General features: G+C 40.8%; 1 protein-coding gene across 3 annotated transcripts in view; it reads left to right on the forward strand.

Annotated features, from left to right (window-relative positions):
* DGKQ (diacylglycerol kinase theta) overlaps positions 1 to 9305 on the forward strand; it is a 144833-nt gene extending 135528 nt beyond the window's left edge. For all 3 annotated transcript variants that reach the window (XM_032767097.2, XM_075067398.1, XM_032767096.2), the window contains exon 23: positions 806 to 9305. In XM_032767097.2, coding sequence (XP_032622988.1) covers positions 806 to 904 — 99 coding nt within the window. In that variant the 3' untranslated portion in view covers positions 905 to 9305. The remainder of the gene's footprint in view (positions 1 to 805) is intronic.
* Positions 9306 to 9607: the final 302 nt, after the last annotated feature.

Here is a 9607-nt window from a genome sequence, read left to right on the forward strand (position 1 = left end):
CTGCGGGAACTATAGGATAGCTACGGAAGAGCTACCCACAATGCAAAGCTTCAGAAATCGACGTTAGCCTCAGACCATGGACGCACAATGCCGAATTACTGTGCCTAGTGTGGCCGCATGAAATCGAATTTATAATATCAATTTTATAAAACCAATTTTAGCTAATTCGATATTATCCCGTAGTGTAAACGTGGCCTCACCAACAGACATTGCTCCAATAAAAGATATTACCTCGCCCACCTTGTCTATTTCAAAGTATTAACCTTTTTGTAAAGGGGCCAGTGTATAAAAACTCTTCCCTTCCTGCACAAAAGAGAGAGACACATTTTGCATTTTGGAGTCACTGTAAGGAAACTACTCTTAAATATCAGAGGGGTAGCCGTGTTAGTCTGGATCTGTAAAAACAGCAAAGAGTCCTGTGGCACCTTATAGACTAACAGACGTTTTGGAACATGAGCTGCATGCGACGAAGTGGGTATTCACCCATGAAAGCTCATGCTCCAAAACGTCTGTTAGTCTATAAGGTGCCACAGGACTCTTTGCTGTTTTCACTCTTAAATGCGCAAAGTAAGCAAATCAAAAATTAGGCTTTTCTTGACTCTTTTAGTCATCTTGGGTAATATAATTATAAGAGGTTAAAAAAAGACAAGTGAGAGTTAAGTTAATAGTATCTCTATTAAATGCTTTTCTGTTGCAGCATTAATGTATGTTTTATTCATTACTAAGCATAGCTTTCTTAAATTTACTTGAATAAAGAGATGTTTTGTTGCTCTCGTTAACCGTCTCTACAAATGTTTTATTTAAGGTCCATATGTTGAAAAAATCCAAACAGAAGCAGAAAAAAACTGGAAGCTTGAAAGAGACAAGAACAGATAGTGTATCAATCACTGAAGTGGGACATTAAATTGAGCGGCCCTTTACAGAACAAAAGCAGCCCAGCTACTGTAGATGAAAGGAGCCTGCACTGTACAGCTGTGTGCAGGAGTTTGGTAAAGAAGCGTTCCTAATGAGCCTGCCCTTGATTCCACTGCAGTAGTACTGTGTTCTGCTTATTTTGTTAAATGATTGTGCCTGATTAGGTGGCTGACGCACACCTACTCATATACCACTAATTTCATTCGAAATGTTTGCCTTTGGTTGCCTTCCCTAAACCATTGCCCGGTTTTTGGTTTGTACCAATAGATAACACAGATTTACCCTATGGAGCTCTTCACACTTGGTTTTGCAAAATTTTCATTTTGTTAAGAAATTTCTAGCCTTTTTGTTACATAATCTTCCATAGACAAATCATCGCAAGGTTCTGTTAAACTAACCCTGAACAACAGTCTTCCAACAAACAGAACTGTCGTAGTTGCATCTCTTTGCTGTTGTGCTGTGACCTTCTTGGGCAAGGCCAAACACCACAGTTTGAGGCATCGCTGTTTGAAATCGTTACTCAAGATGAATAACTGTAGTGATAATGATCCCAACCTGAAGAGCGCCGTGTACAGAGGAGAAGAACTGCGCTAAACCTGCGCTCAAGTCAAAATAGCCAAGACAGGATCGTTTCAACGTGGTTTACATGGACAAAGTGGATGAGGACAAAAATATGTTTTAAACAGTTATGAAATGGTCTAGCCTCTTCCAGTCATCAAACACTGTGGAAGGGTTGGTAAAGTTCAGCAGCTATCTCTTGACTAAACGGGGGCAAAGTTTACCTCAGTAATATATGTAGACGACAAACTTCTTGGGCTCTTATCTTTCTCCCCTACTGTGTGTTCTACCTTTGGTGACGCCATACATCTCCACAGGTCCTCATCTGTCTTGTTTCAAATCAATTAAAAAAAAAAAAAGCCCTGTATGTAAATGTATTGTGACTATGACTTTCCATACAAGCTCCAGATGATAGAAGAATGGTACTAACTCTGGCAAAAACGACTATCGGTTCACTAAGGCTGTCTCTCTACAAGGGGCGTGATTCCCCTCCTACGCTAGCTGGATGAAAGTTAGTGTGAGTATACGTAGTAGAGGAGGCATGTCTGAACTTTACCACGTACAAACCAGCCTGAAGTCGGCGGGCACGTGCTCAGTACAGCTAAGCTACCATGGCTACACTACTATTTATATCCGCACTGGCTCTCACTGAGCTACCGTGAGAAGTGTACGCGAGCAGCGGATTCACACCCCTGACTTGGACAGTAGACCTAGCCCACGATACGTGAACATAGAGGCAGGCTAACATTAAATGGAAATACACCATAGTTTAATTCCTTGAGTTTTTTATGAGGCATAGTGTGTGTTCAGTAAGACTGTATGTCTGGCAACATGTATGTCGTGTGCTGTAGAAAATGCTGTGGCTTCAGATGACCGAGGATTTAGCAATAAAGTAACTAACGGCCTATTTTCTAGTACACTTCTGAAAACAGCATTCCTGCAACTGTTTAGCCACAGTTCTTTCTTGCAGGCTGCCAATGTAGCTTAGCATTTGGGGCATGGAGAAGGAGTGTAGGCCCAGATTCTCAATGCTGTTTGGGCACCTAACTTGCATTGATTTCATTGGAAGTGGAGCCTGAGTACATTTGAGGATCTGGGCCATAGTGACTGTACTGTAATGTAGCTGGAGCAGTGTGTGTTGTAAGCCCATGCTAGGGCATGACTAGCCTCTCAGAAAGGTGATCTGGTGCTTGTCCACCTGCTGAAGACTGGTGGGTCAGGGTGTTTGAGAATGCTACCCAGCCCCCAGGCTAATGTGCTGAAGTCTAGTAGAACACTACAGCTGTTGTCCACAGCCATTCCTGCATGCGCCTTTCTAAAGACCCCTCCTCTTTACAACCCTCTCAGCTTACCATGGGCTTGAACAGCAGTGTGGAAAGACACCGAACCATGGTGGTGGAAGGAATTTGTGCAGTCCTACCCCGCACAAGGAAAGGGGACTAAGACCTTTCAGTGTTGTATCTGGTAAGTCTTGACCAATGGAACTATTCCCAGCTATGTCCTCATGAACCTGAGTCCTATTAGCAGGTGGCTAGGCACGCTTACCCTCGGCTGTAGAAAGAACTGATGAAATACATGACAGCCACCTCTGCTCGGGGGGCAGCAAATCAGAGAAAAATGGTGACCACATTGGTAGTGTGGGTCAATGACTCAAGCAGAGGCTCTGAAAAGACTCTTAATGTCGCTGCTTGTGGAATGGACCATCGAAGCCAAGTGAGGGCCACCTCCAGGATGGCGTTCTGTTGACTGTAAAACGTGTAAAAGCCCAGCCTTTGTTTAGCAAGCAATTGATGCCAGTGTTCTTGCCAGCCATTCCCTTTTCACAGTCTCCTCAGCAAGTGGTTGCCAGTCAATGCCCGCAGTGGTTGTTTTCTACCAGTGTTATAGACACCTTCTAATCATGCTTCGGATGTGGCTAAGGCATGGCAGTGGCTTTGATAATCGGCTTATTGCCATGGACAGAGCTGAAACTTCAGTGCAAATGCGGCTTGATCTAACAACAGTTTCTACCATCCGTCATCAAGAGATGACTTATGGGACAGCTGCTCCTCTTCCCCACGTGTTGTTACCGTAAGGACGCTACAGGATGCCATCCCCTCTTATTCAACATCAGAACAATATTTCTGTTGAGAGTGAGATATCTGCATGCTGATGGTGCAGATCCTTCATGTGCATCTTCCCTCTTCGAACGCGGCATCAGCTCCACTTCGGCGCTTGGAAATTGGTACATGCATGAATAGCAGGCGGTTTGAGCTCAGCTTGAGTGTGGACACATCTGCTGAGAGTGGGAGGAGGAAAGCATTGTATTTTAAGCTGTCTGCTTTTGCAGGGTGATGTCAACAGACTAAGGAAATACATCAATGCTCATGGGTACCCAAGGCACAACATTGGCCAGGAAAGCTGCCTTTAGACTTTGCATAGTTGAGAGATTGATTCTGTTCTCTCTGATGCAGCCTAGCCATGGAGATGAATGTTTTTGTCATCTGTAGACTCTGCCTGAGTTGACTGCAAAGACGATGCAGAAACAGAGGCCTCTCTCCTCCACAGACCACACCAGAGAGCCCATCTCACCGGTGCGCCATTCCTATGCTGGCTCCAGTTGACACTTTGGATCTGTTTCATGCTGCTAGACCTGACCTTCACAGATCGTAATGTGCTCAGTCCTATCTCTTTCTCCTGCTGCCCCATTGCAGTGACTGTTATCTGAAATAGTATAGTTCACAATCCCAAAGGTGAAGCTCTTTGGACAGCATATTTTAAGTGGAAAACATTTTGGCTGTGGAATTTCCTGCCATCTGGTTGATATAAATGCCAGACTCTTTCCACACTTTGAGCACAGTGCAAGATCCATCTCTTTGTGCATACCTCCCATAGTCTGGTGCAATAGTGCTTTCCTGGCAGGCAGCCACCAGAGAGGACACTGATAGGGATAGAAGAAGTGATGAGAAGCTTCTGGTCCTTGCTCATGCAGAAATGAAGTCTGACATATGTGGTATCTAGACAGTTTGGTGATTGGCACATTGGAAATGAAAACAGATACAATTTTTTAAAGCTTAATGTCCATGCCCTTTCTGTCTCTTAGTCTGGTTCTGAAATATCTTCTGTATGTTTTCAAGACACAACAGATTTTTGGGCAAGTGGAATGGAAAAGTGAATATATACAGAATAAGCAAACCAATTGAAAAACGGAGAAGAATTCTCTGGAGTAACTGTTTTTAAGCTGTTTCAATGTCAGGTATTTAAAAAGGCTAAGATGCTTAGGGAATTGTAGAGTTATAGCTGTTTTTATCAAAACTACACCTGCTATGTGTGGGGATAGGGTTAATCATGTACAGTCTTTGCATTCATATTAATTACTCGGAGGCTTCCTGCAGAAAGGTGGCATTGCTTATAAGTTACGGTAAACATGTGTAACAGCTGATAATTAGGTTTTATGTAAATCCAGTGAGATAATGCAATATAATTACATTTTGATGGTCTAATGGCATGGATCATGCCATTATCAGCTCTGAGTGGAGAATGCTGTAAAATGTGATAATTATATAAACTTACAGTGGTCCCCCGGCCAGTGCTTAAAATAGCATTAACAAATTTGAAGCTAGAGTGGTTTAGAAAACATGGCGCAGAGAGCTCAGAAACGATATTGGGAGTGAGGTTGAATCCTTGTGAGGCTGGGTTGTGCTTGCAGGTGGTCCTTGTGGGCTCAAAGGGAGACATACACTGTGCTGTCGCAAGCACAGGCATGATCCTTTGTCCAAGCCCCTGTCTGATTACCTCTTCTGCAAGCCTCAGGGCACACTTGTATTGCCTGTCTGCTTCCTGCTTGGAAAGTTGCATTTGGCCTGTACCTGCTGCCTTTCCAGCCCTTGTCAGCAGGGGAGGAGAAGGAGGTCACTAAAAGTGCTATTCAATATCTCAGCTTTCCAACCCAGGCCAAATGCATGTTTAAGGTATACAGTCAGAGATAAGTATGTTATTGAATAAGGACAAAATGTCTGCTCTGAGTTTTAGCCATAACTTCACAATGTCTGGCTTTTATGGTTGTAACTTATTCCCTCAATGTTATTCCAACACTTATGGTTTGGTTTAGGGTAGTATAAGCTTCTACTTAGTGATGCTTAATCTTAGTTGATCTTTGCGAACTTAGTGACTCATTTTGCCAAAAAATGGTTAAGTCATCTGGGCGAATTGAACATCTGGTCACAGTATATCCTCGTGTGGATTTAGCTAGGTGACTAAGTTCTGATGTCATTTGCTTCTCATCCTTATTGATAACACACAAGTGGTCTGAGGCCCTGCTTGCCGGTCCGTGAGATACACCGTCATTAAGATTCCCAACACAAACCTCATGGATCTAAGGAACCTGTGTTTTTCAACATGATTCACTGGTTATAAAATCCAGCAACGAGTTTAGAATTTAGCATCATCATATATTTTAGCTTTACCTCTGTATATCTTCCTGTAGATTTTAATCAGGCCATGGATATTAAACTAAACCACAACTCTTCATGTGTAATACATTTAATGAAAAACTAGGAAAACCTCTTAGTAGTCACAAGACTGTAAATAATGAATGAAACTCTTATGAATGGATATTTATTCATTTAATCCTTCATATCCTATACAAGCTTATTGTGTAAGTGGCATTTTTTAAAGAGTACCTTGTCTACTCAATCCAGATCTTATCTAGTGGATGAATGTTTGGATGGTGGATGCGTTTATGCACGTATGTTATTTACCCAGTTGCCCAACCTATTGTTGTGTAAGTACAGTCATTGCTAAACGTTGCCTAACGTCAAACAAAATTAAACCATTGTAGTAAATGTATATACCTGGGGTAAATTGTTGAAAATGGTAAGGTTTAACAAGGATAAAGCTGTAGCAGTACAAATGCTTTAAAACGTACCATAGCATTGCCTGATACTTTGTGTATTTTGTGCAGTCTGTTTATCGTTCAGCTGGATTTTTTTTTTGCAAAGTGCTGTATTGCAACCTGGAAATAGAATTTTTTTCAATCTACAACACAGGCTGCTTTCTCACTGCCACTACAATGACTGTGTGCCTCTGCCATCCTCTGTAGGCGCCATCTTCATGTCCGTTGTTCTCAGCCCTTCTGCTGAAACTGATGACTAATTAGTGCCAATTCTGATGGTGCTATTTGATCTAAACGCTTGTCCACTAGCAAGGGGTCTGAGACCACCCACTCGTTTCCACTTACGTCCTTCAACAGCCACGAAATGCAAAGATCTTCCGTTACTACTGACCTGGCTCAGATTCAGATTGGGAACTTTGGCTCATTTTCAAATGTAGATCCCAGATTGTGTGGGTTGCCATTATTTTCCAGACATTTTTCACTTAACAAGTAAATGCAGAACAGATGATGTTTAGTGTATGGCAGAACTGCCTTTTTGTGTTTGTAGTGTAAATAAGGAAAACCTTTTTGCAGACTTAAGATGCACTTTCAGGTTAAAATACAAAGTCTGTAGAATGCCATTTAAAATGCTGGTTATTCTTGTAATTGTAACATTCCCTAGCATCCATTTCACTGAAATTACTGTACTCTCGTTTAGTGTCCCATTAGGGAAGGAGAGGAGATTGTAACATTTTTGCAATACATATTTATAGCTAACTGACTGAAAGTTCATTTAAACTTTAAACCATTATAAATTGGCTGCTATTCTATGAATTAGGTTTACTAGACTAATTTTTATAATGCATGAGATTCAGTTTAAATGTATTTATAATGTTAACAAGTAGTTAATTTGACACACAGAATGTGTGAGAAGAAGTCCAACTGAAAGACCTTCACTTCTTTGACCTCTTTGTGCATTTGCACTGACCAGTGTAAAGGCGTTACATGGAATGCAGTGGTTTGAACACAACTTACTAAAATTGTTTCTAAATGTCTGATTAGAGCAGCAGTTCCAATGTTTACAGATTGGTGACTATTGATTGTATGCACCCTGGTTCACTTTTGACACCGTGCACTGTTGTATGTTTTGGAAGCACCGTTTTTACTTCCCGTGCCCATGAATGGAATCGTTGCCTTTTTAGTTTGGGCTCTTAAGTAACCCTTGGGAAATACATCACTGTGGATGTTCACTTTTCTGCCATGAACTGATAGAACTGACTCTGGGCTGATAAAAGTATTAGATTGAACATTTCTTCTGAAAGGACCAGTTTATTTTTGATAATGTATAAAATGGTTTTATAAACAATTAAGTGGTGTTGAAAAAGTTGGTCTGAGCTCTAGAAGCAAGTGAACATTGTGATTTAAAAATGTATTTCAAAGCAGATAAGCATTTTTTCTTTATAGGGTAGTGAAATGAGCCTTTCACTCCCCTTAGTTCTGTTCTGTGTTTAGCAACACGTTTGTAACATGTTTAAGACATAATGCACTTAGCTTATCTATTAAGAGAAAACTTATTCTCAGAAGAGGTGGTTTCATTTATCTTCAATTTATGCCATATTGTGCTAACCACCTGGACCTTTTACACTTCTCTTGTAGCAAATCACAATATAAACGCCTGTTTAAGAGGCTTAACTTTCCATCTCTGAATTCCTACAGATGAAAGGACAAAAATTCCTCATTTGGGCACAAAATTGTGACAATTCTGGTTATTACCTTGTCTACCTAAAGTGACTGTGCCGTGCAGCCATCCCTTGCTTCCAAAGGCAGCTGTCTCTTGGGCCAAATGTATACCAGTAAGGGACGCAGAATCCTATATCGGACAAATGCTGCTCTGGCAATTGCTCTCCTCCCTTTATGCTTTTAAATTTGTCAAATAGGGAGTAGCAAGAGGTGCCTAAGAAATTAGTAAGTATTAAAAGTGAGCAAATACAGGTGCGTAGAAAACCTAAACCTGACTCCTTTAAAGCAAAATCTTGCGAGGTCTGTGTCATAGAAGTAGTTGTCTCATTTCAGCTTTTCAAAAGTGCTAAGAGAACATTTTAAATTGGAAATGGCTGAGAGACAAACAGTAAGATACCTTGGTGAAGCTGCAGATTGAGATGAAGGGTGGGGGCTGGGGGCAGGATCTGATATCTTGATATCAAAATCAGAGAAGCACAGATTGTTTTGTTAACCATAGAAAAGTTTGATTATCCTCCTGTATGCAAAAGTTCCATTATGTGGTAAATGATCATTACCTGAGTAATTGTGTTATTTTCCATTTCCATCTAGTCCAAGCAGCCCATTTTATTGGACTAGCTCTTTAAATAAGATGAACAGGTTTTTAAAAACAAGGTACTTCATGATGTCTACAGCATTTCTTGTGAATGTTGTAACATGTTGTGCCACGTGGATTACCTGACAAGCTAAGCTAAACTGACCATTGAATAGTTCAGCTAGTGTGAAGTGCTGATTCTTTGTGCTCCTGCCTGATAATTCTTAGAAACAATTTGTTGACTGTGTACCTCTTAATGTGGTTGAATTCTATTTCTGTGTTGTGTGCCTCAAATTAATAAAGCATATCACACATGTTTACTTGTGGTTTGAGCTTAAACAAGGGTTGTCATGGTATAACTAGTTTCTAGTTTTCTGCCTTGCAGACCATTGTGCTGGTAATCTGTCTCTATGAATTAATGTTCCTGAAATGTAGTAACTAAAAAATAAAAAAGAGGTTGACTTTTCTTTTATATTTAAACATCAGTTTGTGCTCAGATTGTTCTTAGAATAATTCTGTATATATTTTGCAATATGGTTTTGTGTGTAATTTTGACTGTACATTTTGCACTGATTGAAATTCTGTATTCTAAGTATAATTTGTGAGTACCAGAGATCTATAACTAGAATTTATGTTTGTGACAAATATAATTGGTAATTTCTGTTACACCCTGGATGAGTCTGTGCGTGTTGGTTAAAATTTTCTTGTTACAAATGGTGAAAGGTGTTTCTGCAAAGAGCAAACAAACTTGCTTTGTTTCACTCATTCTCCAGACGCTGCTTGATCGAGCATTTGACAGTTCAAGCGTCCAAGAATACCTAGTGCTCAACATAACATGAGAACGGCCATAGAGGGTCAGATCAATGGTCCATCTATCCTAGTGTCCTGCCTACCAACAGTGGCCAGTGCCAGGTGCTTCAGAGGGAATGAACAGAACAGGCAAATATTGAGCAATCCATCCCCTGTCG

Source organism: Chelonoidis abingdonii, chromosome 6, assembly GCF_003597395.2.
Source record: "Chelonoidis abingdonii isolate Lonesome George chromosome 6, CheloAbing_2.0, whole genome shotgun sequence".
Lineage (NCBI taxonomy): Eukaryota > Metazoa > Chordata > Testudines > Testudinidae > Chelonoidis > Chelonoidis abingdonii.